The sequence below is a fragment of the Acromyrmex echinatior genome, chromosome 2 (assembly GCF_024713525.1).
Source record: "Acromyrmex echinatior isolate Ae372 chromosome 2, ASM2471352v2, whole genome shotgun sequence".
Classification (NCBI taxonomy): Eukaryota; Metazoa; Arthropoda; class Insecta; order Hymenoptera; family Formicidae; genus Acromyrmex; species Acromyrmex echinatior.
Window position 1 is genome coordinate 14,131,805 of NC_141853.1, and position 27,240 is coordinate 14,159,044.

General features: G+C 29.1%; 5 protein-coding genes across 22 annotated transcripts; 2 read left to right on the top strand and 3 right to left on the bottom strand.

Moving 5' to 3' along the window:
- Window positions 1-56: 56 nt before the first annotated feature.
- LOC105146741 (WD repeat-containing protein WRAP73) lies at window positions 57-7,316 on the bottom strand. 3 transcript variants are annotated; one of them, XM_087415485.1, is made up of 9 exons: window positions 7,176-7,316; window positions 6,521-6,760; window positions 6,240-6,422; window positions 5,988-6,167; window positions 2,301-2,561; window positions 2,060-2,216; window positions 1,735-1,941; window positions 1,458-1,668; window positions 57-311 (listed from the first exon to the last, which is right to left on the bottom strand). In XM_087415485.1, exons 2-8 carry the CDS (start codon window positions 6,686-6,688, stop codon window positions 1,463-1,465), a joined length of 1,362 nt encoding a protein of 453 aa, XP_087271611.1. In that variant the 5' UTR covers window positions 6,689-6,760; window positions 7,176-7,316; the 3' UTR covers window positions 57-311; window positions 1,458-1,462. The 3 variants fall into 3 exon arrangements, with proteins under 3 accessions (XP_087271611.1, XP_087271616.1, XP_087271609.1); XM_087415490.1 differs by lacking the exon at window positions 57-311 and having other exon boundaries at window positions 1,216-1,668; window positions 6,521-6,623; XM_087415483.1 differs by lacking the exon at window positions 57-311 and having other exon boundaries at window positions 1,216-1,668.
- On the top strand, window positions 2,920-6,246 carry Elp2 (elongator complex protein 2). The gene is made up of 2 exons (XM_011057212.2): window positions 2,920-4,189; window positions 4,685-6,246. Exons 1-2 carry the CDS (start codon window positions 3,006-3,008, stop codon window positions 5,820-5,822), a joined length of 2,322 nt encoding a protein of 773 aa, XP_011055514.1. The 5' UTR covers window positions 2,920-3,005; the 3' UTR covers window positions 5,823-6,246.
- On the top strand, window positions 7,248-16,466 carry LOC105146739 (palmitoyltransferase ZDHHC2). 14 transcript variants are annotated; one of them, XM_011057203.2, is made up of 11 exons: window positions 7,248-7,802; window positions 8,530-8,556; window positions 8,752-8,846; window positions 8,942-9,062; window positions 9,142-9,365; window positions 9,842-9,971; window positions 10,057-10,183; window positions 10,997-11,083; window positions 12,227-12,353; window positions 13,944-14,003; window positions 14,364-16,466. In XM_011057203.2, the coding sequence occupies exons 1-10, from the start codon at window positions 7,682-7,684 to the stop codon at window positions 13,953-13,955; spliced, it is 1,071 nt and encodes a 356-aa protein (XP_011055505.1). In that variant the 5' UTR covers window positions 7,248-7,681; the 3' UTR covers window positions 13,956-14,003; window positions 14,364-16,466. The 14 variants fall into 14 exon arrangements, 10 of the variants coding, with proteins under 10 accessions (XP_011055505.1, XP_087271652.1, XP_011055506.1 ...); XR_015548102.1 differs by lacking the exons at window positions 13,944-14,003; window positions 14,364-16,466 and adding an exon at window positions 10,303-10,410 and having other exon boundaries at window positions 11,791-12,269; XR_015548107.1 differs by lacking the exons at window positions 13,944-14,003; window positions 14,364-16,466 and adding an exon at window positions 10,303-10,410 and having other exon boundaries at window positions 12,206-12,269.
- On the bottom strand, window positions 16,283-19,260 carry Gip (hydroxypyruvate isomerase-like protein Gip). Of its 3 annotated transcripts, none has more exons than XM_087415534.1 (6): window positions 18,586-19,260; window positions 18,212-18,419; window positions 17,679-17,790; window positions 17,323-17,495; window positions 17,162-17,239; window positions 16,283-16,865 (listed from the first exon to the last, which is right to left on the bottom strand). In XM_087415534.1, the coding sequence occupies exons 2-6, from the start codon at window positions 18,405-18,407 to the stop codon at window positions 16,678-16,680; spliced, it is 747 nt and encodes a 248-aa protein (XP_087271660.1). In that variant the 5' UTR covers window positions 18,408-18,419; window positions 18,586-19,260; the 3' UTR covers window positions 16,283-16,677. The 3 variants fall into 3 exon arrangements, with proteins under 3 accessions (XP_087271660.1, XP_011055500.1, XP_087271664.1); XM_011057198.2 differs by having other exon boundaries at window positions 17,120-17,239; window positions 18,586-19,255; XM_087415538.1 differs by lacking the exon at window positions 17,162-17,239.
- A 191-nt stretch (window positions 19,261-19,451) lies between these two features.
- Window positions 19,452-25,363, bottom strand: LOC105146736 (lipase 3). Its single transcript, XM_011057197.2, has 7 exons — window positions 24,789-25,363; window positions 22,327-22,642; window positions 22,016-22,130; window positions 21,669-21,915; window positions 21,340-21,589; window positions 20,504-20,646; window positions 19,452-19,803 (listed from the first exon to the last, which is right to left on the bottom strand). The coding sequence occupies exons 1-7, from the start codon at window positions 24,828-24,830 to the stop codon at window positions 19,654-19,656; spliced, it is 1,263 nt and encodes a 420-aa protein (XP_011055499.1). The 5' UTR covers window positions 24,831-25,363; the 3' UTR covers window positions 19,452-19,653.
- Between the last annotated feature and the right edge of the window lie 1,877 nt (window positions 25,364-27,240).

The window sequence follows — 27,240 nt, forward strand, 5'->3', positions numbered from 1 at the left end:
ATCGTAGGATGGCATTTTGGTCGGATTAAAAAAACGTAGATTGAAAAATTATCTTTTGATTTGCTATTAAAAAAAAAGAAAATTTACCTTGTAACAATTCGTAATTCAAATTAGCTTTCACTTCCTATATGGGAAAAATCTGTTTCAATAATTTAAACATTTCGATTCGCCATATCGGATACACTTTCATTTCGTCGTCTCCTTTCGTAGTCGCCCACAATGACGCGAAATGAATGTCTCCTCGATATTTCTTGCGCTCAGCTATCATCATAACGGAGAATAGGCATTCCCACGTAGTGATCGTCTTCTTACTAATAAAACGAAAAATAATGTAACAAGAAGACACATCTTGGACTATTTCTCCCTCAGGAGAGGCGCTTGAAAAATATGTTTTCTCCATACGCGGGTGGGGAGTCATGTTAGTATATAAAATGCATAATCATGCTCGCTTAGAATCTTTTGATCCTCTGTATATAATGTATCGTAAATAGATGGCCGCGTCACCATTTACGGATACTCGCTTTCTCCAACAGTAATGTAGACTCCACTCCATTTCTGTTGCGTTTCTCGCGTTTAAAGATTTACACAATAAATCACTCAAAATATATTTTTTGAAACCAATCGTCAAAATTACAAATCGTTGTTTAAATAAATTAATTCTCTATATCACATTGAAATTTAATTTGAAAAAAAAAATTGAAAAAGTTCAAATTTTTCGTGTAATTTTACAAACAGCAAAAAATTATATATGCAAAACAAATAATATATTTTTTTAAATAAAATTAAAAAGAATATATATTCTAAGTTTGTTAATTAAATGTGTAAATTAATGAAATATATAAATTGGCATAAGTTAAAATGTATATATATATATATATGTAAGTTTACATCACTTGTAGCTTTTTAATTTATTTTGCGGTGTATATGTATACTATATCATGTATGAATATAATTATAAAATATATTATTTTGGAAGAATTAATCACCAAGATATGATGTAGATCGGTTAGTGCTACGTTCCTGGATGGAGAAAACTGCTACTATCTATTCTCACGCAATATCTAGACGATAGATGATTTATATACATTGTAACGACTATGTTTGATGTTTATCCATAAATCTTAATCTTTTATCAAATCATAGAACGAAGCTGTGTAATGTAAATTACAGATTTTAATATTTTAAGAGACAAAATATTCGTAAATTGCAAATATGTTTGCAATGAATATTATAAATCGTCTTTTATTTAATAATATTAATTAATTACAGTTCTAACCAAAATAACGATATATATATGTATAAAGTTGATGTATTATTTCTAAACTCTGTTATAGATTTGAAAATATTTTACTTAATATAATATCGTATTTATATTATTTATAAATATATATAACTGTGTTATATATTTATAAATATAACTTACAAGTATATAAAATATTCAGATTCAAAATAATTACTTTTTTTAAGATGTATTCATCGTTTCATAAATCATGACTTTATTATAGCCGCATAATGCAATTTTTTCTCCCGAAGGGTGCCAATATGCGTCTACAATCGACATATTTTTAGACAATGGTACAGAGCTTGCGTCTTTTCGAGTCCATTCGTACACGCGCGTACATTCGGAGAGCACAAATAGTCGAGGATGAACAGGACTCCATTTGATAGCTGAAGATAATAAAAATAACTGCATTATCATTTCTAATGAGAATTGAACAATTTTTAACGATATACCTGAAATGGGATTTTCAAGTAGCAAATAATCCAGATAATCCGTACAGATGTCCCATATCCACACTGTGGTAGGATAAAGTTCATGTTTCAGAGCCAGGTATTGTCCACATGTGCTAAATTCAAACAATTTAACTTTCGCTATCGAGAAATTGTCATTATCTTTCTTTCCAATTTCAATGCATATAGGCCGTTCATGTATTTCACGTACTAAAATTACAAGAAAATCAGGTATTTAAGATATCTGTATCCTGAATATAAATAAAAATTTTTTTTGTAATATGATTTGAATGTGATAAACTTCAACTCGCCAAGATCATTTACTTACAAACACGTTCCTCATAAGATGCAAAACGTTTATTAGAAACTTTCTCCGAATCGGCATATTCTTTGTATACTTTTGTTAGATAATTACATTCTCTGATTACTGGATCCATGTATAATTTCGACAAAGGCTGCCACGTGATGTGATTAAGGAGGACGACCTGAATATAAATTTTAAATAACCGGAAATTTACCGGTAACAAAAACAACATGATTTATAATAACACATCGTGATTAAATTATACCACTTCGTTAAATCCTATTACAGCCAACAATTGTCCACTTGGAATCCATTCTATATTTTCAATTCCTTTCAGCTCTTTCCCATAAGTACACGTTTCAGATGGCTGTGCCGGCGGGGAAAATGCTGTTACGTGTTTCTCCAATATGTTAGAATAAATAATCAACTTTGGTTCGGCAGGAGAGGAACACCATATGCATAATAATTCATCGTTTGGCGACCAACGAACCCCGTCGATGCCGCGCAAACGATCGCAAATAAGTTTCTGGAACAGTTCGTTGATTCATTATTTTCGCGCCAGTTTAAGATCTAGGGAATTTTATGACTGCTAAACTAGAGTTTTCAATGCTAACTTCTTTTACCGACGGTAGCAAAGTCTATTTTCGAACAATCGCCAATTGTTGAAATCCTTTATAACTGTATATTTTTAATTTTATTTTTTACTCAAGTTATATTTTTCGCATTGAAGAATGCGAGAGATATACAAAAGACATGGAGAGAAGACTGTTCAACTACATGCTGTAAACTGTTATTAAGCGCACGATGCGTCATTTATACATCCTTGTCGTTCACAGACTGTTAAACAAGGATGAAATGATAGTTCTATTCTTGTTGTGCATACATGTAAAAAAATGGCTGCTACCATCTGACCGCGTGAACGTTTGAAAGGTCCTCGTAACGATCCATTTTTTTCTACAACCTCCACAACATGACATGTTACACTGCTTGTTCGTGCAACCGTGTTCCTCATTGCGCTGATTGGGGCATCAATGGATTACTTTGCTTCGGAACCCGAAATGCAATCGCTATATACGAGCCACGTGCGAACATCGGTCATGTAACACATACATTGCACCGGCATCGTGACCATGTCAACACAGTACACTGGATAAAGCCAGGAAACGGTGCACCGGAATCGGAATTGTTGTCAGGTTCTGTAGATGGTACTGTGATTATTTGGAGTAAAGGTCAAAGTACGTTTCAATGTACTTCGGTGTTGAATGTAGAAGGCACAGTTGTCTTCGCAGATTCTCTCCAAATGGTAGATAATACTTCGTCTACTACATTGGCGAAGCTGTTAATATGCACAGGTTCAGTCTGCGGCAATGTCAAACTATGGTTGAGAGAGGAAAATGCTGATGTTAAGCAGATTCAGTCTCTAATTTTCGGAAGAAAGTTACCAATATATTGTCGCCTGATGTATTTACTAAACAAATGTCCCCTCTTGGCTGTAGCATTAGAGGATGCTTCTATCTTGCTGTATGCAAAATTTGATGCAGAATCTGATTTGGAACAATCTTTTGTAAATGTCCAGCGTTTAGTCGGGCATGAAGATTGGGTAATGTGTATGGATTTTATTCAGAATGATGATGGAAATCTTTTCCTTGCAACAGGCTCAAAAGATAACATGATACGATTATGGAAAATTAGTGAAAAAATTGGCGTCGAAGAATTTTCAAGCGATGAACTCAGACAAGAAAGTAATACTTTTGTAGTAAATGATAGGCAATATGATATTACTCTGGAATCAGTACTCTGTGGTCATGAAAGCTGGATTTATGGTCTGCACTGGCAGCCTATGAAAACAGATAGCCATCAAACAATGAAATTGCTATCCTCTTCAATGGATAAAACTATGATAATATGGGAACCAACTGAGATAATGGATGGAATGTGGACAGAGACAGTACGTGTCGGAGAAGTTGGTGGCAATTCTTTAGGTTTCTATGGCTGTAAATTTGACCCAGATGGATTACATATATTGGCACATGGTTACCAGGGTACTTTTCATATCTGGAAATATTCTCAAGAAATGAATAAGTGGTTTCCACGTCCTGCGCCTGGTGGACATTTTGCTGAAGTAGTCGATTTATGTTGGGAACCGAAAGGAAGGTTTGTATAAATCTTAGATGTGGAATGAAAGTCTTGTATATGATTTTAATTCTTGAACATTCAGTAATTTGTAAATAACAACATAGGTGCAACATTTAGAAATTTTGAACTTTACATTATTGTTATATATTATATTATTTCGAATAAATTTGTTTCATTTTTTTAATTTTAAATTGAATTTTTGTATTTTTTCTGTGTATGTGTATTTAATACTTGGAAAAAATATTTCTAAATTAATATAAATTTTTAAATTTACATTTAGAAAAAATTTAGATTTTGATCATTTCAATTTTTTTTTATACAATTATCCTGTTTTTTTAATGAATCATTATATTTTAATTAGGAGTATGGAAATACGTGGAAATTATATCGAGTATTTTAGATGAGAATAGATAAAGTTTAGAACCACAAAAAAAAACACGAGACAGAGAAAGAGAGGGAGGGGAGGGGGAGGGAGGAATAAATACATATGATATATTATAATACTGTTTACAGATTTCTCATCACAGCCAGTGTTGACCAAACTACAAGAATTCATGCACCATGGAAAGATGATGATCTTGAAGAATTATGGCATGAGATTGCGCGTCCTCAGATACATGGATACAACATGACTTGTTTAACTATATTATCACCGCATACATATGTTTCTGGAGCGGATGAGAAAGTGGTGCGCATTTTCATGGCCACGTCTACATTTAGGGATAAATTGAAATTGCTGGCGAATATCGATGATTTCAAATTTTTAAAGGCCCACAGTGCTGCTGTACCATCTCTGGGATTAACAAATAAAGCCACGTACTGTGGGAACAATGATGAAAATACAAAAAATTTAACAACGAAAAATTCATACGAACCACCTACAGAAGAGGAATTAATGCAAAATACACTTTGGCCAGAAACGAATAAGCTTTATGGACATGGCTATGAAATATTCTGTATAGCAGCGAAACACGACGGACAATTGCTAGCTACAGCATGCAAATCAACTACTCAAGAACACTCGGCAATCTTATTATGGGATACAAACACCTGGTCACAAGTTCAACAATTAAGCTATCATCAGTTGACTGTGACGCAAATGGAATTCTCTCCAGATGACAAATATTTATTGTCTGTATCCAGAGACAGAAGATGGTCATTATTTAAAGCTACCAATACAAGTTACAAATTAATTGCAGCTAGTTTGAAGAAAGACAATCCTCATTCGCGAATAATCTGGTGCTGCGCTTGGACGCAAGACTCGAATTATTTCGCGACTGGATCCAGAGACGGAAAAATCGCTATATGGTCCATAAAAACAATAGAAAATAATATTGTACCAAAGATAATTCTGGATATGAAAAATCAATCAGTTACAGCGTTATGTTTTGCGCCAAGTCATATTACACGAGATTTTTATCTTCTGGCTATCGGATATGAGGCAGGACACATAGAGATTCAAAGAATCAATATAGAGTTAGAGAGCGTATGGTCAAAATTATTGGAGTACGATACTTCTCAAGCTCATCATTTAACTGTAAAAAGACTCATGTTTCGACCTACTAATCACTCATATAATAACTTGCAACTAGCAAGTTGTAGTAACGATCATTCTGTTAAGATACACAATATAGAACTATCATCGTTATAATTTTTAGAAGAATTTTAGATTTTTACTTCAATTGCTTCAATATTTTTATAAAACTATGAAAATAATCTTGTATAAAATACTTGTATGAAATATAGATTTCAAGTAATCTATAAAAAAAGATCCATGTCGTTTAATTTATGTATTGTTTCAGTTGGTTGTACTTACTCGACTTATTTTCCAGTTCTGAGTTTTATAAATTTCTACTGTATCTTGATCTACTTCTGTAACTATTACTGCTAATCTCTCACCATTGGGACTAAAATGTAATTTGTCAAAGGAAGATGATTTTATATTTTGTATGTACGATACCGTTTGCTCTTCCAAGTTCCAAATAGACAGTTGAATCTGTAAATATCTTTTGTTTTACATTAGCGCATAAGTCAGATGTATTTTCTTACAATAAAATCTTGCACTTACATTAAAATCTGCTATGGTAAAAATGTGTTTACTATCTGGAGACCAGGTAACACCTTGCAAACCTGCACTACCCTCGGTAAGTTTACATTTCCACTGGGGATAGTGTAGCGAATATACCTGAACGATAGCTCTTTTTATATTCGCACAAAGAATATATTCGCTATTTGAAGACCACTCCATATACTGTAAAGTAACAAAGATAAAAGCATAGATATCAATCTATACAATCAAAAATAACGAAGATTTAATTGAACCATTTCTCTTATCAATACAAAACTAACCTGTATCAGATCCACGAATACAAACGATCGACAGGTATCGAGAGTCTGTGCATCTTTTATCAGCAGATTCGCTTGAAATGCTATCGCTAGATACGCTCCATTTCTTGAAAAGTGACATAAATTATTGTTTACGCGAAAAACTTTGTCCACGTTAACGTTAGTGGCCATTAGAAGGATTTGAAATCATTTGAAATCTGCGGTTTCCTTGACAACTTGATCAGTGTCGCCAATCGTAATGTTCTAAAAAAGTTACATCTTATTGAATTGTTGTAAAAATTTATTAAGTCTGTCTTTATGATTTCTACAAGTATTTCAGAGATCGAAATATATCCAAACAAGAACTGGCGATCAATCTAGGTTAAGTTTTGCGCTAATGATCAATTTTGTCCAAAGTTTTTGCCTGCGATTAGCTGCGCTTTTTTTTTACTGCAAATCCCGTGTCGCCCAATATGGGGAAGACTTTCAAGTGTGTTCTTTCTAACATTGCGTTAAATGTTTGTATTAAAAATAAAAGGGAAATATAATTGTCGTCAATGAGAAAAAGGGGAAAGACAAGCTTAGAAAAGACGCGTGTATCTAAATGATGAAAGAGATTTGTTACTAATTGTAAGCGAAAATTTTTGTAGACGTTTGCAGGAATGCCTAATGAACACACTCGCTTCATCCATGGTCGGCAGCTGTCAACAGTGTCAACTCTCTCAAGCTGAGTGGCGATCCTGGTGGACGTGAACGGTGAAACGGAGCGACTGTCATTAAGAGCGTCGGAATGAGATGGTGCACGTTGCGTGCGGTGTGCAAAGCAGTTGCCAGTCCAAAATAAGATTCCGAACGTCCGTCGCGGCGGTGGTTACGTCGGTGACGTCGGTGTTGGTCTGCAGTGTACTGATCTCGGAAGAGGGTGTGATGCCGCGATAACGCGGGCAGGCTTCGCTTGCGCAATGATGTGTTCTCGCACTCTTCGCGCTCGGCCGCAGTCGCACGTTCTACACGGAGTCCGCTGAGGTAGAACCGGTAGAATCAAACGGCCGATTCGTCGGAGCCCCGGAGTGCAGTGCTGCGATGCCGCTGCGTTTCAGCGGACCGAGGATTAACGCGTTGTTGATGAGGCCCGCGATCGGTGGGCACGCAATCTTACGCACGCCGTCGATTCGGTGAACAGATATGGGCAAGCAAAACGGCTCGTGCTGGTGGTGCCTCAAGGCCATCAAGTGGTTGCCAGTGATCTTTATCTTAACGATCGTTGCCTGGTCTTATTATGCCTACGTAGTGCAATTGTGCTACTGTGAGTACCCGGACTTACGATATTCTCGTAGCTTTCCGTTTTGTCTCGCCACCGGTTTCGCTTCGAGTTGCCAACGTCTTCGCCAACTTCGTCATGCCGCTTTAGCTTGCGTCATATCGTTAAAAACGCGCGCTTTCGAGATATCATCTTCTAATTACGTTTCTTTGTATTTTGCTTACCGACGATTCTAAACAATTTGAATTTTCTTTATTTCTTGGCATGTAGATCTTAATCTCTCTTATTGACATTAAATCTTAATCTTAATAGTGTTAACCTTTTTATGACATTTTTTTATGTAATCTGTACGATATGCAAAAAATTTCCATTTGATGTTTATGTATATATGTAATAAACTTAAAAAGAGAACTATTTCACAAGTAGAAGTCTTATTTTGCAATCATGCTAGTATATACAATATATGTATAGATACATACACACATATATAGGGTTGACCATATTCGACGAAAAGATCTGGCAAATTTCCTTGAACCCTATTAAATGATTTTTAAAATGAACAGCAAAAAATGTGTTTTTTTCCCCCAAATGATTGAAAAAAAAACATCTTTCCGTCGAATATGGCCAACCCTGTATATATATATATATATATATATATATATATATATATATATATATATATGTATACATGTTCATAGTTAAACTGCATAGTTGCAAAATAAAAATCTACTCTTGAAAGCTTTATACTAACATTGTAATGTATTTGTTTCAGATACGATAGATAATTATGTTCAAAAAGGTTTGTATCATGTATTACTTTATATATTAACTTTATTTTCTTTTACAATTTAATACTTTTTTGTCTCTGTTTTATTATTTCTATAATTATAACTCTTAATGTCATTTCTGTTTATTGAAGTTAATTCTGATTTTGGAAAGTAGCCATATTGCATATATATATATATAACACTTTTATTATCTATATATGTTACAGTTTTCTATCTGCTTTTCTTCCACATCCTGATTCTGATGTTTTTGTGGTCGTATTGGCAAACAATGTACACAAATTTAATACCCGTGCCAGATAAGGTAAATTGTCTGTTACAAATAAAAATAATTATTTGTGATTACAATACAATACAATATAAATAATCTGTACTTACACATTTTCTTAACCCTTCTAGTTTAAAATACCTGATGTTGAAATGGAGAAATTGCAACAGGCTGAAACTGAAGAAACGCAGAGACAAATTTTGGAAAGATTTGCACAAGATCTTCCAGTTACTAATCGCACCATAAAAGGAGGTAATATTTAAATTATAAATGACATAAAAAATTGTTGAATTTCTTGTATGTATAAATGTTGATAATATTCTTTCTTTAGCTATGCGATTCTGCGAAAAGTGTCAGTTAATAAAACCTGATAGAGCACATCACTGTAGCGTGTGTGGCACTTGTGTCTTAAAAATGGATCATCATTGTCCATGGGTGAACAATTGCGTAGGCTTCCACAATTATAAATTTTTCATACTGTTTCTGGCATACGGACTTCTCTATTGTTTGTTTCTTACCGCTACATCTTTGCAATACTTTATACAATTTTGGCAAGTGAGTAGATTTTTTCTTTTCTAATAAATTAATAATGATATAATAATATAATAATATGATTTATTCAGATTATACAGGGTGAGTCATTTTAATCGAACCAAGCAAATATCTCGACAAATATGGAAGATACGGAAAAATGTTTCAGACAAAAGTTGTATGGTTTAGAAGGGGACATAAGATGGTACAGTTAGTTTGACCTTGGATAGTCGTTTGAAAGTCACGTGAAGGTCACCTTAAATGGGAATTTTCGTTTTAAAAATTGAAGGTAACTTTCACATGACTTTCAAACGACTATCCAAGGTCGAACAAATGATATTATCTTATGTTTGCCTGGTTCGATTAAAATGACTCATCCTATATAATGCTAAAATGTAATGTGTGTGTGTGTGTGTGTGTGTGTGTGTGTGTGTGTGTGTGTGTGTGTGTGTGTGTGTATAATTTGCATTTTATAATTAATATAAATTTTTCCTTTATAGGGTGAACTAGATGGAATGGGTAGATTTCACCTGCTATTTCTTTTTTTCGTTGCATTGATGTTTGCAGTCAGTCTTATCTCCCTTTTCTTCTATCATTGCTATCTCGTTATTCATAATAGATCGACGCTAGGTACTTATTGCATATATATATTTCCATTTTACTATTACAATATTTAATATATAATTTTTAATCAGTACCATGTAACTGTTTATAGAGGCCTTTAGAGCACCTATGTTTCGGACAGGAAAGGATAAAGATGGATTTAGTCTGGGAAAATACAATAATTTTCAGGAAGTATTCGGTGACAATCCGCGACTTTGGTTTCTACCCATATTTAGTAGGTATGTGCTTTTCATTTCTTCAATACTTTATACGCGATAAAATTGTATAATTTACGAAGTGGGAACCAATTGCACAATACATAATAACTCAACTATTATATCAATTTGTATGCTTCTAGTATACCGCCTATCATAATCTTTATAAAAAAACAACTATGCGGTTTGGCATACTTAAACGAAATTTGAAATACGGTAACATAAGTACTGCAGGGCCTTGAATATAAAGTGTGAGCAATTCTGATTTTTTCAAAGTTTATTTTCCTTCAAAGAAACAAAATAATCGCATGTTTTATGTGATACAATTTTTTATTAGTATTTTTCTATATATATTTCTATCTAATTATATGGAGAATGCTCCGAAATTATGTGTGTGAGAATATTATATATCCGTTATTCTTTTGTTTTTTCTATAAAAAGTTTTGAAGAATTTCCATCTATTATTATAATAAAAAGATATACATGTATTACTTTATTATATCTCTGTGTTATAATAATTATACAAAGAGAAATATGTTGTATGATATTTTTTATGTTTTATATTAAATCAGAACAGGATGCAGATAGATTGTTACATAAGTTGAAATTTTACTGTTTTCCATCTTTGTCCTGTATATAAATTCTTCCTGTTTTTCGATGCAAAGTTTTTTTTTTAGAAATATGAATATAAAAATTTTTCATTTTGGTGCACTGTTAGTTAGTATGCAACTCCCGCACTTACAAATCATTCTTATGAGCACTATATTTGCACTTTTATGACCGACAAAAGCAAATTCAATTTTTTAAATTGGAGTGATTGCATTGGATGTGTTCTAGTCTGGGAAATGGTGTCGTCTACCCAGTAAGATCGCAACACCAGGGCACACCCAATACTTATGACTCCATGGGCAGTACTCAGAACAGGTCAGCATTATAAAAGCTTTAAACAAAAATGCAATATTAATTACTTTGACTCTTTACTGTGGAACTCGGTGTTTTTTTTTTTTCGATAAAGATGTGCTTAACAAGTAAATGTGCTTTAAATATAAGTTTTGAAAACAAATTTGGGGAAAAAACTTTCAACAGTTTGCTTTTAAAGAGATTTTCAAAAGTTTTGCTATTTTGTTCTGATGTTCTTAACCTATTCAAAATATTTTCTTGCCTTTATATTTATATTTTTGTATACCTTTTCCTTTATTCTTTTATAGAGTTCCAGAGTAATGATAAGACCTTTAAGTGCTTCCAGGCTGCATGCAACGCATTTGTATCTTTTTGTTTGACGCTGACTATCACTTCTATCGCTATTACTTTTCCCCAATCATTTCGTAACTTGAGTTTTTTATACAATTTGTCTGCGAAGTCTATAAAATCAAACTTTTATTTATTCTGCTTCTGAGTGAGAAGGTATTCTTTGCAATTACAATTATGTTTGATAGCATTGACACAATTCACAATTTGCATATATCTATAACTGCCAATCGATTTTTCTATTTTTTTGTTTTTTTATTGAAATGTATATCGAAGGAAAAGGATATTACAATATTAAAAAACAAAAAAAAATAATTTTTAAAGTTTTTGCAGTCTTCTCTAAAAATATATTTATTAATTATATTTTAATATCTCATTTACAGATAAATATCTACTTGTTACAGAATGTATATTGAAAGATTTAAATGTAATATATTTTTAAATATATAATAATAATGTGTTTATATAAAAGCGTTTAAGATTTTTGTGGTAAAATTGCATGTCTTATGTTACATTATAAATTTTAGTTGAAGACTAATTTGCGTAAAATTGTTATAATAATTACGTGAGGTATTGTGCATCTGGTTCTTATAAACTGTACTTGTAGTATAAAAGTGGTGTAACTATGTATAGTTATTCCTTCTTTAAAAGAAGTACCTTGTTTTTACTTCCTTTACGATTTTTCCTCATTTAATCGGTTAGATAAGTAAAATTGAATTAACGAAAAAAAATAAAAAAAGGAAAATATGATAGATAGTTACGCCATAAGGATTGTAGACATGGGATAACATCGAGTAGAAGGTAGGGTATGGCTTGCAGCTTTGGAGACGGGGTAAACTTTCCCGAGCGGCTGTGCAATGAAGATACTCATACTCTGTTGGGCCCCAGCACCCAACAGTGGGGTGATGAAACTGAATTTGACTCCCCATCTCCCTATGTAAATCAGGTACTTTATAGGTTTGATTCTTAGATCAAGACAATTTTATTCAATTTGATAGTGTTCAACCGCCACTTTATATAGCAATCATTCCTTACAAATTATATTTATGCAGATTATATTTATGCAGATATTTGTTATTATTTAATAGTACATGTAGTTGTATAAAATCTATCGCAACTAAAGTGAAGTGCCTCCTCTCATGATTCATAACTGATTTTAATAACAGGTTCTCTAACAAATTTGGAATCGATTTTTCTTAAATTCAAAAATATTGAGGCGTTAATAATTATTGAGTTAAAAATAATTGTAAATTGAATTTCTTATCTATAGATAAATTGATAAAGTAATATTTTTCAGTTATATTTTGGAACAGAATTTTTATTTAAAACTAGAAATATATAAGAAATATATAACATTCAGAATTGGAAGGTTATTATAAATGATAATCTCAATATTTTTTATGAAAAAGAAATCTTGAATTCAAATAGATCAGAGAATTAAAATTAAGATCATGAGTTGGATGTCTTGTTTATTCGGAGGACTTGGCATAGTATGTTCTCACAATATAAATAAATTGATGTATCTAGATATTTTAATTGTTATGAAATGAAATTCATATTATGTATTGTATTATAAATAAGTACATATTATTATGCACTTTGTTAATAATGAACAATGATATATACATTCCAATAGTTAATTCAAATATTTTTTGTTGCTAAAAAACAAACATTTATATTTATAGTAGAATAGGAAATATATCTAAAATCATCTGTAAAAAACCAATTTCTTCATAGAAATAAAATTTTATTTATAATTATTCTTTATCTTATCCCACATTTACAGAATATTCCTATCCATTGACAGTGCTTATCAATACATGAAATATATAACAATATTAAGAAATATAAAAGTATAATTTACACAGTATCATTTACAGAAATATCCTGACTGAACATATTTATTGACATTCAACTTATACAACATGCATCTTTTAGGTTTTTACATTTTGCAAATGCATTGTATGAAGTTTTATCATATAAATATATAAATAAGATAAAATACATCAATACATGCTACGAAATTACAGTAAGTTTCCGATTTTACTACTAATAAATACTAAACATTCTTTTGCTGACTGCTCCTGCTTCCACAACAAACTAATTCTGAAATCGTTATTTTATTGCTTTAATTTTTCCTCGTAATAATTTAAAATCAAATTAACAAAAGAACTTGTTTGAGTCCATATTAACTTGTCAAATAAAACAATTTTCCTTATTATTTTAATATGTATTAAAAAATATAAAAAATAACAATAAAACAGATTTAAAAAATATATGTATTAGATTATTCCTTTGATCCGACTGAAATAAATTGATGTCTTGTTTTCATATTTTTTCATGACTTTTTTATCTTACATAGTATACATGTTTCAAATATTTGTTCATTTCAAGTTAATTGAACGTGTAATTTAAATTTTATTTACGCTATGTGTGTGTGTATATATATATGATCATACATATCATGTATAGGTAAATATAATACAATATCTTTTTTTTATATAATTCATTCTAGTGAATTTTTGATTGATCACAGGTCCACCATTGATCAAATGACATTGGTACAAGAAGCTACAATTTTGGCTCTTGGCACTGGGTAATATTGTCTGTAATCCCGATTGAATATTACAATATCAAGCTTGCATGAATATGTGTATATAAAGTCAAAATGAACGTTATTCTTTTTTATTCTATATTATATCTGTATTTGATCTATCTAACATATCTTCGTCTTTGGATGTGGATGGATGAATGGCAAATTAACATTTTTATGATTGTGTTTATAATAACATTTGATAAAGCTATATGAAGCATTGATCTTTGTTTTTTGTGCAGTATTGTGATTGACAGCTTTTGTTGTATTTTATTTTTGTTATAAATAAGATTTTCATGTCCTGTATTGCTATCAAGAGTTTTGAAATTTCTTATAAAATATATTATTCAAAATATTTTACAGCACTGCTGTGATAGGTCCTTCTGTTGATGTCGACCAACCACTAATGGATGTCTCAGAATCTGTCTGAATAACACCGACAAATCTGTACGCCTTCCCATAATTAACTTTAAAGTAATTTTACTTTATGGTAATCCAAACGATTGTAATCCAGAATATAAATTTATATTTGATGCTTTCTTATGTTTTAATTTTCGGCATTGTGTGTTTAAGGCTATTTTATATAGGTACTATTGTTGTAAAGGAAATTCACACTGAATTGTTATTGCAGTCAACGCAAATATTTTTAACATTGCAATTTATTCCACATCTTTGAATATTAACTGTATTATATATATATATATATATATATATATATATATATTGTAATATATACACGAATTCATTATTAAAAATATTGTTATAATTACTTGTAATTTTAACCATAATGTTTCACATATAATTAAATTACTCAGTAGCGTAATGTATAATATCAATGTTACTATAAATTTGTAATTGATTGAATGTGTAGATTACAAATTATATTATAAAATGATGAAGAGTTATTGCAGTTTAATTCAGAGAATATTGCAGTAACAATATTCTTTATCGAAACGTAGGCACATATACATGTAATGAACAAAATAAAAATGATAAAAATTGCGAATAAAATTTCGTCCATATTTTATTGTAAAAAATAAATAGGATGATTCTAAATTTTTAGTAATTTGTTATTAAGATTTTTATGCACAACTTGCAATTTCATTATATATATATATATATATATATATATATATATAATGTTTTTACATTATATTTTATAATATACTTTTACATTAAGTTAAGCTGAATAGAATTATATACAGGGTGCTTCCTTTAACTTGATCATTTAAAATATCTCCATTGTTTTTGGTGATAGAGAATAAAATACTATAGGGAATTTTCGATTCGAAGGGACACATGTTATGATAAGCAAAAAATTTTTCTTGAGAATCAAAGATCATATTTTTTGAGACTTCAAGATCATCTTCACTTTTTTAAATGGAATTGTACGATTTTTTTTACATAATATGATTCCTCTAATTATTCTGCATATAAAAGTATTAAGATATGATTATCAAAAAATTAATAGTTTACGAGTTATTTAATATCTTAGGTCAATATATGCCAGAATAAAATATCTCGTAAACTATTTGTTTTTTATATCATTACCTTAATATTTTTATATGCAGAATAATTAAAGGAATACTATATTGTATAAAAAAAATCATACATTTCCATTTAAGAAAATAGAGGTGACGAAGTCTTAAAAATAAGAAAAATTTTTTGCTTATCATCAAGGACGTGCTCTTTCGAATCGAACAAAATTCTCTGTGGTATTTTCGCATATCATCAAAAACAACGGAGACATTTTAAATAATCAAGTTACAGGAAATATTCTGTATATTATAATCAGAGCTGAGTCTCGGAATGATTCATAAAATATAATATAAGAATAATATTTGCAAAAATATGAATTTCATATATAATAAAATTTTTTTAATATATATGATAAGAATTATCTTATTATTTTTTTAAATAGATACTTAATACAAATTCCACATTGTAATCTATAATTAAGTGCAATCGATTTTTTAAATTTATAATAAAGTATTAGTTGCATAATAACATATATAAAAACATATATAATAACATATATAAAATAATGAGACGATGCTTGTACTTATATAAATACTTTTGGTCATTGTTTGTATATTAATTTTAAGAATATCATTTTTATATTTAGACAAATTTAGAAAATATAAATTATGCAATTGGTTGTATAATTTATTATATGAATTTCAGACGTAAGAATTTGTGTATATACTTATATTGAACTGCCATCTTTGTTTATGTATATGTTCTTTAAGAAATTATTTATGTTTATACTAGTACGAAATATATGAATAATATCTATGCGTATATATTCAACCTTATAATTACATTATTATTACATATAATTATTAAAAGCTTAATTATACATGCAAATTGTGAAACAATTGTGAACAATAATATTTACTTATTATAAATATGTTAATTATGTATTTCTTACACATTTCAATTAATATAAAAAAATTTATATTAATAGATTTATTGAAAATTATTTACTAATTACTGCTAATTAAAAACCTATTCATTCGGAAATATATATTTACATTTTTGTAAAATTATAGCAATGTTTTTTTATTTCATATGAAAATATATATTTTTTGTTTAAGAATATATAAATCATATACTATTTATACATATTTATATATACATATTTATATATAACATATATATATATATGAATACCCATTTATAAAGTATAACCGTATCTTTTAATCCAATTTAACCCTTCCACTGTTAATGATTTCGGCCGATATTCCAGACCAACATAGCCAGTATAACCAGTTGTTTCTAATAAAGACAAGATATATTTATAATCAATCTCTCCTGGAGTATCTGGTTCATGTCTATCAGGAACTTGAGCTACTTGAATATGACCTATAAAAGTAATATACTGATTAAATATATACTTTTTTTTATTTGAATAATATGAATATCATTGAAATAAATTGTATTATTTATGTAGATATATTAAGATTAAATTATATAAATTAGATCTGCTTGAATAAATAAAATATGCACATATATAATTAATAAAAAATTATTTTCAAACGAAATACATTATAAAAATACAATAAAATTATACAAAGAGAATCTAACAATAAAAATTAATATAATGTAAAGTTACTAACCTATGTAAGGTAAAAAATCTTGAATAAATTTTGTAATATTACCACAACAATGTTGTAAATGAAAAATATCCATCAACAGCTTGAAGTGTGCATTGTTTATTTTTTTCACCAAATCTAAACCTATGATAAAAATATAACAAAATTACTCTAATGATTCATTATGAGGAAGTACTACAACTGGTAGACAATACGAATTCATATACCTTTCTGAAAATTATTCATGTAGTAATTTGGTACGCTATAATTATTAATTGGTTCAATGACAACAACAATGTCTTCTTTTTGACATTTTTCAATAGCATACAATAGATTTTTTTCATAAACCATATCATTAGCAGCAGTGGGAGCCTCCACTTTTCCTGACATTACATGAATTCTATCAAGAATAAAATTTGTTGTTATGATTATGTAACACGAAATTTGTTATGATTATGTAACATTCTCTCTCTCTCTCTCTCTCTCTCTCTCTCTCTCTCTCTCTCTCTCTCTCTCACACACACATTACAAAAATTAAATTCTCAATCGAATTTGTACATTTACAATTTATCGTTATACTGACATTTTACAGTTCAAAGCATTTGCATATTCTATTGTTTTCTCGATACTTTTTTTGAAATTTTCTTCTTCACCTGGAATGGCAGCAAAACCTACTTCTCCTTTTGTGACATCACCTGTTAAGACAATGTTGAAATTAATGATGAATTTGATCACTCGAACTACATTAGAGTGCATATTAAAAGCTGCTTTATATAAAATATCTCAATGCAGTGATATAATATAATCAATTTTGACAATGAAATGATACATATATATTTTCTTAAATAATGTGACAATATCATTAGTAGATAGTTAATCGTTTAAAATATACTTTTATATTTAACTTTGTTAATTTCATGTAAAGCAGTTTTTAGTATGTACTGCCCATACAGCACAGAATTTGCAGCAATATCGCAGTAAAATCTGTAATATGCAGTGTTGCTGCAACTTTTGTGCAACTATGTCCTGTAGTGATCTAGTGTAATACAAGTGACTGAATTCGGTATAAAATTAATGAAATTATCTTTGTAATGTTGTAACATAAACACAACATACCTGTGAATACATTCAAAAGTACTTGGTCAACATTAGCTTTCTTTTTAGCTGTGGCAACTTGTTGAACAGAGAAACCAAATGGAAATCCACTTTCAACTGCTTTAAATCCAGCTTGCTTAGCCAATTGATATCTGTCAATAATACTAGGAACCTCAGTAAACATAAAAGATAGATTACTGGCAAATCTTAAAGCCATGACAACAGTTATCTGCAAGGAATAAGTGTAACACATAAAATGAATGTGAAATGACCTTTCAGTCAGTCACAACTTTCATCGTTGAATTATATAATAATGCTTATCTATGATAAGGAAACTGTATTTGAAAAAAATTTCTGCTAATATAGAAGATAATTTTAAAATAAAGTTTATTCACCTGATTATAAAAGGTATAAATATATTTGAATTATAAAGTAAACATAAGTAAAGGTTATTTCTTAGAAAAATATTTTCATGATATAAACTTCCTCGACATGTCTATTGACGTCTGTATTTACGTCTTTGCTGCGAATATACACGTTGGAAAAAATAGAATAAAAACTGTATGTAGAAGGTATAAAAATTGATATATGTGATATTCTATTTTACACAACATTGAGACTACTTTCACAATGGATATATCATGTCTAGATACACGTGTCTCATATTGAAAGAGGGAGAAAACAAACTTTGAATAGATTGCAGATGCCTTCCTAACCCAGCAAACGAGAATGGATTGAAATTTTTTTCTAACTGCATATTTTAAATACTTTTTTTTGGATTTAATTGGGTTTAATTGGATTCAGTTAGATTCAATTGGATGCAATTGGATTGAAAAAACTGCATTCCTATTCAAAATTTTGAATTGAACAGTACAACATGTTTGTGTTGCACAGAAAAAGCTAATATTATTTTTAGATTGAAAGACATAGAAATATACTTACTCCATGCAATTCCTATAAATGAATAAAAATTCATTCAAGATCGAAAAGCATTTATTTTTTAACATTCGTGAATCAATATTTCTGAAAATCTGAATCCATTTCAATTCATTTTAATCCATTCTCGTTTGCTGAGAATATATTCAAGATATATTTTCGTATCTTGTTTTATATATATATATATATATATATATATATATATATATATATACACAAAATTTATCAAAAATCTTTTGTTCTTTATTTTTATAAACATATATAAGTTCTATCTGCAGTTTATAATCTATCTACTAAATGTGGATATGTGTATTCTGAAACATACTTTATTTTTTACATATTTAATATATACGAATATTAGACACAAAAATAGTATTTCTATTTTTGCAGATAATCATAATTTTTCTACTGATTTATGTGTTCACATATGAAATATAATCTAATAATAAATAATATTCCTGAGTTATTTAATTGTTAATTATAGATAAAAAATTAACAATTGTTTATTAAAATATGATCTCGATGCATTAAAATTTCTTCAACACAGTTACAATTTTGTTATATAAGATTGTCCTTGCATCGCGGCCCCAGATATAATCGATATGATTGAATTTTTCGTATGCTATTTTTTCAATTTGTATAACATTTGGTAAATTATCTGTCAATTTTTGAACATTCTGAAACAATTATGAAAATGTTATGAAGTAAAAGATGAGACATAATATAAATGATCATGATACCCAGCAAACGAAAATGAATTGAAATGAATTGGAAATTTTCAATCCATCCGAATCCGTATTTTAAATCCATAAAAATGGATTGGATTCCATATAAATATTTTTATGTATGTAACAGTTTAAATAAATTAAAGTAATAATTATATGAAATTCTATAGTTATTATTTTAAAACTTTTATACAAACAATTTTGAATTGAATAGTATTCATGGTTCATTTTAAAAGAAAAACTTTTTTTTATTCAATTGCATTAAAAAATTGCATTTTTTTCCAATTTAGAATTTTTAATTTAGTAGTATTCATCATGCACAGAAATATATAGCTAATATTATTTTTATATTTAACTGGATTGAAAAACTGATATATGTACATATATAATATACATTATATATTATATTAAAATACCATAATATTTTTTTTAGATTGAAAAGCATAGAAATATATTCCATGCCATTCCTATAAATAAATAAAAATGCATTCAGGATTGAAAAAGATTCATTTTAACATTCATGAATTCGTATTTCTGAAAATCTGAATCCATTTTAGTCCATTTCAATTCATTCTCATTTGCTGGGTATGTATACTATACATATATACTATATACAGAATAAATAAACATATCTTGAAATAGTAGAACTTACAATATGATGATTAATAAAGTCATTTTCACTGTAAAAGATCGCCACAGGTGCTTTTATTTTTTCAAGAGTATATTTAGGTGGTTGTGTAGATCCATAGAGAGACAAGTTTGTTTTAGTGCCATAATCAAATTTATGAAAAGATCCTGGAAAATAACAATTATAGATTAAAATAACAATTATATAAAACGTCTCAGCATACATAATTATTTTATGTTTTACTTTCTAAACTGAAAGAGATAGATTTTATATATATATATATATATATATATATATATATATATGTGTGTGTGTGTGTGTATATATAAAGAACTATCTCTATGTTTAGTAAAAAATATTCGATGTCATATATATATATGTGATATATCTTCCAATTTTTTATATTTAATCATTTTTAATCACACATCTTTTTTTAAAGATACGGAGAATTTTAGAACTCTTTGAGTAAATTTGGAACTCGCTTTCAATTATAAATTTTGAGAATAATGTAATACTAATACAAGACCCTGCACTCATTATATGAAAAATTAGATCTCAATGAAATATAAGTTAGCTTTCATATATAATAAGTATAATGTAGTTTTATAATGTAGTGAAAAAAAATATGTTATAGACAGAAAGCTCAATAATAGATGATTTTTGAGCTATTAAAATACAAAAGTATATCAGAATATAAAACTTTTGTTCATTAGAGCACCTTTAATACACCTGCAACTCAAAAACTCCATTATTGAACCTTATGTCTGACATTTTTTTCGGAACTTAGTTTGATCATTATTTTCCATTATTAACACGTGAATGCGGGGCCCTTTATATGGAGATTGTTAACAATTATTTACCGGAGTTTATTAACTGGGCAAAGTGAAGGAGTTGTTTAACCGAAGAACCTGCTGGGGAATGTCCAAATATTAAAGGTAACATAGATTTATCGAGTTGTTCGCTACCGAATCCAGCGATAATATAAAAGCAGAAATTGCAGAAACCGTTTGTCATCGGATAAGGCGCGTTGTTTAAAAAAGTCTTCAATATAAAACTTTGCCATTTATTACGAGGTAACCATTGATATATGTTGCAAATATAAGTTCCCCACTGAAACACATTTGTGGCGAATAATATGGCATAATTTCGTAAAAAAATCAGAAAATATAATAGCAAAACATTGCATTACCTCAAATACATTTTGAAAGTACGCGAGAAACTTCAAAATTGAACTTTTTTGATTTTTTAAAAATACTGCAGGTGCCAAACTTATCATTCCTTTGATCTTATCATTATATTCAGGTCTTTCGCTTCCCATAACATAGAACGTGGTTGCACCCTGACTGTAACCGATATAATACAATTTGGAATGACCAGTTTTTTCTAAGATATAATCTATTATTGCTGGTAAATCATAATATCCAATCTCATGCCAACTGTAACAGAAATATTTATTATTTTTAGGTACAATGCTATTATTTTTTTTTTATTTTTATTATTTTATCTGTTTATTATATTTTTAAACCGCTCGATTACCTAAAATCCCAAAAATTTTTATCTTTGATTGAGTAATATTTATGAGATTTGCAGTAAGTGTTTCCACGAGCGTTTGCGAGCCAAACGTCGTATCCATTGTCACAAAGAACATATGCTGCAAAATGAAAAGTTACATAATGCATTAATAAATTCCAAAATATTTATCATATTCTGATGATAAATAATTACTATTCATTATTTTATTATTAGAGTATCAGACGACTAAAATAAATAACAAAAATGCAAAAATAAATTAAAAAATTAAGAAAATACAAAAATATATAATTATTTATTAATAAGTTTAATCTAACCGAGAGCCTTGTGTGGACCTAGGAGTACCCAATCCGCAGAACTACATACAATTCCATGGTTTAATATAACTGGCGATCTAGAGGAACTGATACAACTTCCGGAAGTTTCTAAGAGTTGATAACTCTCAGCAGAAATGGACAAATTATGATCTTCACTATTCATAACAGTTGCATCGGTGTTTATGATGTCAGCGTTTAATGACACTGATGGTACTCGATCATTAGGAAGTACACGATGCACTGTCAAATAATAATCATCTTCTGTGCAAATCTGATGGATCTCGGCTATGTAACCATGAGCTTCAATCAGTTCAGGCTGCAAAGTAATTACATTGCATAACTTTTATATACGGAAAATGAAAGATGTTTCAATTATTTTCCTACTATAAAAAAAGTAACTTCTGTTCTGAATGTAATTAGAATTTTTTTTCCAAAAGTCTTGCTTATTTAAGTGATGTACGTTAGTCTGTGACCTGTTATTAAAATTAACGCAATAATTTTCGTCGTTCTAATTAATGATACGATATATTTCTTTCATAATAAACTCTTTTGTTTAAATTCAAATCATTTAAATCCGTTTTCACGCCGCGATGGAATTCTATTTCCGGAAGAGGAAGCGAAATATTTCATATCAACTGATGAACAGTTAGCGGCATGCGATACATTCTTTCCGCTAATTACTAAATTGTTTCCGTTCTAATAAATTACTAAAATTGCATCACATAACATAATTTCTAATAATTTACTAAAATGCAAGCAATCAAGCAAGAAAATATATATTATTTGCCACTAATTTAAATTCGAAGAATATCGCGACTTAAATCAAATTCCATTTTGAAATGTCTAACATTTGCACGTTATAAACATCACGAATTAATGTTGATAAAATATTAATTTTTAAAAATCGTATTTAATTCTTTTATTATATATATGTATAGTGACTCAATCTGCTATTTGCTTTTTTGCATTTTTTGACTTATCGAATGAAATAATTGGATCTTTGTTTAAGAATTTTTTAGAGCTAAAGAAATTGCTACTTTTAACACATTACAGTTAAGAATATTTTAAAACGCAGAATCTTCACGTGAGAATTAGGCGAGGCCGTATAATAATTAGTTTGCATAATGCAATAATGTAATAATTATTTAGTAACTGCATAGAATATAATAAGGAGAACTGTTCCAATAAAAAATTGTTTATGCATAAATATATATGAATAGATACAAACGTACATAAATATTCATAAACATGTATAATCATACATGAAGCATGTTCATACTTAGCATCATATCCTTACTCTTTTTTTTGTAAAATTACTTTTTAAGTATAATAAAAATAATAATAGTAATGTGAAAGCATAAAAAAATAATTAAAGGGATAATTTTCGCATTGTACGTTTTAGAAAAAAAATTAGTTTGGAAAAAAAATTGCTCATACACAATTATGTGTAATTTTATATATAATTATACATAAGTAATTTTTTTACATTTCTTCAAATTTGATTTTTTTTTAAAACAAATAGTATGAAAATTATCCTTTTTATTATTTTCACATTAATATTATTATTTCTATTATACTAAAAAGTAAGTTTACAAAATAAAGAAGGATATATGAAGGATATATTTGGGACATAGATAAAATTATATTATTATGTTTATGAATATTTATATACGTTTATGTATATTTATATATATTTATGCATGATAAATTTTTTACCGGGAATTAAAAAAAAGTGAGTTAATTTATACTTATTAATATTTCATAATACATATAATTATACATATATATATATATATATATTTTTTTTTTTGTTCAGGGGCGTTCATTGGATTTTATGATTTTATATACATATAAACAATATATATATATATATATATATACAATATACATATACAATGAGCGTTTTCTGAACGAAAAATCGATGTATAATTACGTGTAATATTACGAAATATTGATAAATATAAATTAATCTCTTTTTAATACGGTGCTTTTTATTGTACTCTGTGCAGTCGTCTTACTAATATAATTGTTAATTATTCCTATACACACACATGCACACACACACACACACACACACACACACACACACACACACACATATTCTCTAAATACAGAATTTATTGTCAAATCCTCAAAATTTCAGAGGATCTAAAGGCTCGTCCCCATTAAAGTCGATTGTGCGTATTGATACAGATCGGCAGTTTCTTTTTTTTTTAAATAAAAGTTGAAAGAAAAGCCAGTATTGGTCATAGATATTTATATAAATATCTATGATATCGGCTCGATTGGTAGTGGAAATAAGTCTTTATAATGAAAAACTTGGCACATATGAGAGACTTCATTTTCATTTTTTTTCTCATCACTCGTAAATTTGAGCATTAATATTCGACACATTCTAATAGTTTCTTGCGATAACACATGAATTAATTTTCTATAATGTGTAATCATCGATAATGTCTTACCGTTGTCATGTAAACTTCATCTTGGTTTGTTGTTTTGCCCATGTTTCTGATGTTGGACGTCAGCACCGCGACAGCGTGAAGTTTGCGAGCGATCTATTTACGAATTATTTTGTAGGAATACACCTATTTCTCTGTTATCTAGGCTTGCTCTTTCTTTTCTTACTGTTTCTCTCTAACACACTCTTTTTTTTCTTTAAAGAACGGTTCGTGCGACTCAAGCGGCTTACGAGAAAGTGACCCGCGAAATCATAGGTGCGCAGAAGAGCCGGGGAAGGGCCTCTCGTCGCCTTGGTCGTCGTGAAAAAAACACGACGTGTTCAGGCGGTGAAAGGCATACGTTTTTTCTTTTATTTCTTTTATTTTCTTTTCATAAAATCTTTTGAAATCGATGTTACACTATTTTGAATTGTTAATGGTCCAAACAAGGAAGAATTTAATTTGTTTGTAAAATGAAGACGTTTTTTGAAAAAGTAGTGGAATAAATTTATACACGCATACGCGATTTGCGTATCCCAACAGATTTCTTCATCTTTCTACCAACAATAACAACTGGAGGCACGAGGCACGTGCAGATATATATATACGTTAGGTATACGGACGGAAGTGTTGAAGAAGAAGAAGAGGAGGAGAAATTTAATAAACATATTTAAAATTTAAATATGTTTTTATAATATATAAAAATAAATGTAATATTATGTATGAAGTCCATTTTATTGCTTGTATAATTTTAAATGATAATAACCCTAATAGTATAAAGTCGACTCTAACTGTAGCTTTTGAAAAATGGACGTTCGTAAGTCGGCTTTATGTGATTTGGAGACAAAGTACAGATGTCCTTTCAATATCGACTTTAGGACGTGTAGTGCGATTTACGCTTACAAAGAGGAATATGTGGAATCATTTCGTCCTTTTGTTAACATCATCCTTTAGTTACCTTTTGTTTTAACAATAGTTATAGAATTTACGGTCGACTCTAAAAGCCTGACCTAACAAAAAAAGACTTTAGAATCGATTATCTTTTTTGGTTCAGGATTGGAATTCCAGAATCCGAAATTCAAGGATTTCAACTTTTATATAACTGCTCTTTGTGAAATCGCTCTGGACGATCCTATCCTGTTACACGCTTGCATTTGGCGATAGGCTGGATGAATTTGGCTATTTTCATAAGTTAATAACTCGTTAATCCCATCGCGGAAATTACAAAATGAGGATTTTTCTTCTCAGTTTAGTCCATTTTGCTCCTACGCGAAAGATTTATCGTTACTTTTCAAACACCCTGTACCAAAATATGACATCCAACTACTATGAACTTTAGTAATCTTTATATTCGCTCGAGGAAAAAGTCAATTATTTGCTAGACGCGAAGAATAAATGCCGGTAAAAAATACCACAGTAAGAAAATGTATTATATAAATGTTTTCTTCATATCTAATTATTAATAATTATATAGCGATGCATTTTTTTTCCCTTGCGAATCTTGATTCTTCTCTGCTAAGTACTGATGTGGGAAATTGTTTACTACTCCATTTGCGTTTATGAATATTGTAATAATTTAGTAATAAGATATAAACGCTTAGAAGTCAGTGGCGTCTGTGCGAAAGTTGGAGCGTAAATTTATTCTTTTTTAATTTTACAGTATTTAATTCTTCTCTTCAATTATTACAAATGTGAGCAATCATGAAAAATTTTAAGACTCCTGCATACAAATCTATTTTATCAGTTGCAATAATAGTTGCAATAACTCAGCGATGTGCGCATGTAAGATATGTGTAATCGGAATTCTCTCCCGAGACGTGACGCATTTTCTTCTGTTTTATAAGACAAAAAAAAACAATTATATTAAATGCTCCTAGAGATGCTTTGTATTATAAACTATTATATGTTCTGAAAAACAAAAGAGAATGCATCACTACATCACGCTACATTTTTTATTATATTAATGACTTTATTTATGTAAATTCACTAGTATGTCTACAACGTCGTATAGGCATCAGTAAATACTACTATTTGCAAAATATTGAATATCTTACATAAAATGAATATTTTTCATAAATTGCATATACAAAGCAATCTCAACTTTTTTACTTTATAATCACAATCCTTTTTAACGAACAACGATCGACTGCTAAAACTATCCGATGATTAATATTCAGTTAAGCATTTGCATAAATATCCTCGGTTTAGACATTCGTTTAGATATTCGTGTAAGGTTTTTCGGTAGGCTCTGTGGTAAATGTTTTATTGAAAAATATTTCTCTTTTAATATATTTTTTGCAAGAATCTTTTTAATGTATTTTTCGCTTCTGACGTTATAATCTAGAATCTAGACGTTCAATTAAGATGGCTATATAATAAAAAAAATGAGACACAAACTTTAATAAAACGTTTAAGTAAATAAGTGCGAATCTCAGAAATTAAATATAAATTGCTTTAAATACAAATTTTGATGTTG

Bases quoted from the DNA above. Each gene is read 5' to 3' on its own strand.
- LOC105146736 (XM_011057197.2), bottom strand. From the start codon at position 24,830: ATGGGCAAAACAACAAACCAAGATGAAGTTTACATGACAACG. The intron at 21,916-22,015 runs GTAATCGAGCGG...TTTCTGTTACAG, and splicing joins AAAAATTTTTGGGATTTTAG to TTGGCATGAGATTGGATATT. The intron at 19,804-20,503 runs GTAAGTTCTACT...TAATTGTTTCAG, and splicing joins ACTTTATTAATCATCATATT to AATGTTCAAAAATTGACAGA.
- Elp2 (XM_011057212.2), top strand. From the start codon at position 3,006: ATGACATGTTACACTGCTTGTTCGTGCAACCGTGTTCCTCATTGCGCT. The intron at 4,190-4,684 runs GTTTGTATAAAT...TACTGTTTACAG, and splicing joins TGTTGGGAACCGAAAGGAAG to ATTTCTCATCACAGCCAGTG.
- LOC105146741 (XM_087415485.1), bottom strand. From the start codon at position 6,688: ATGGCCACTAACGTTAACGTGGACAAAGTTTTTCGCGTAAACAATAAT. The intron at 2,217-2,300 runs GTATAATTTAAT...ATTTATATTCAG, and splicing joins TAATAGGATTTAACGAAGTG to GTCGTCCTCCTTAATCACAT. The intron at 1,669-1,734 runs GTATATCGTTAA...TATTATCTTCAG, and splicing joins ACTTGAAAATCCCATTTCAG to CTATCAAATGGAGTCCTGTT.
- Gip (XM_011057198.2), bottom strand. From the start codon at position 18,407: ATGGCTTTAAGATTTGCCAGTAATCTATCTTTTATGTTTACTGAGGTT. The intron at 17,791-18,211 runs GTATGTTGTGTT...TTGTCTTAACAG, and splicing joins ACTTTTGAATGTATTCACAG to GTGATGTCACAAAAGGAGAA. The intron at 16,866-17,119 runs GTTAGTAACTTT...TTACTTTTATAG, and splicing joins AGATTTTTTACCTTACATAG to GTCATATTCAAGTAGCTCAA.
- LOC105146739 (XM_011057200.2), top strand. From the start codon at position 7,682: ATGGGCAAGCAAAACGGCTCGTGCTGGTGGTGCCTCAAGGCCATCAAG. The intron at 9,972-10,056 runs GTACTTATTGCA...AACTGTTTATAG, and splicing joins TCATAATAGATCGACGCTAG to AGGCCTTTAGAGCACCTATG. The intron at 11,084-12,226 runs GTCAGCATTATA...TATGGCTTGCAG, and splicing joins ATGGGCAGTACTCAGAACAG to CTTTGGAGACGGGGTAAACT.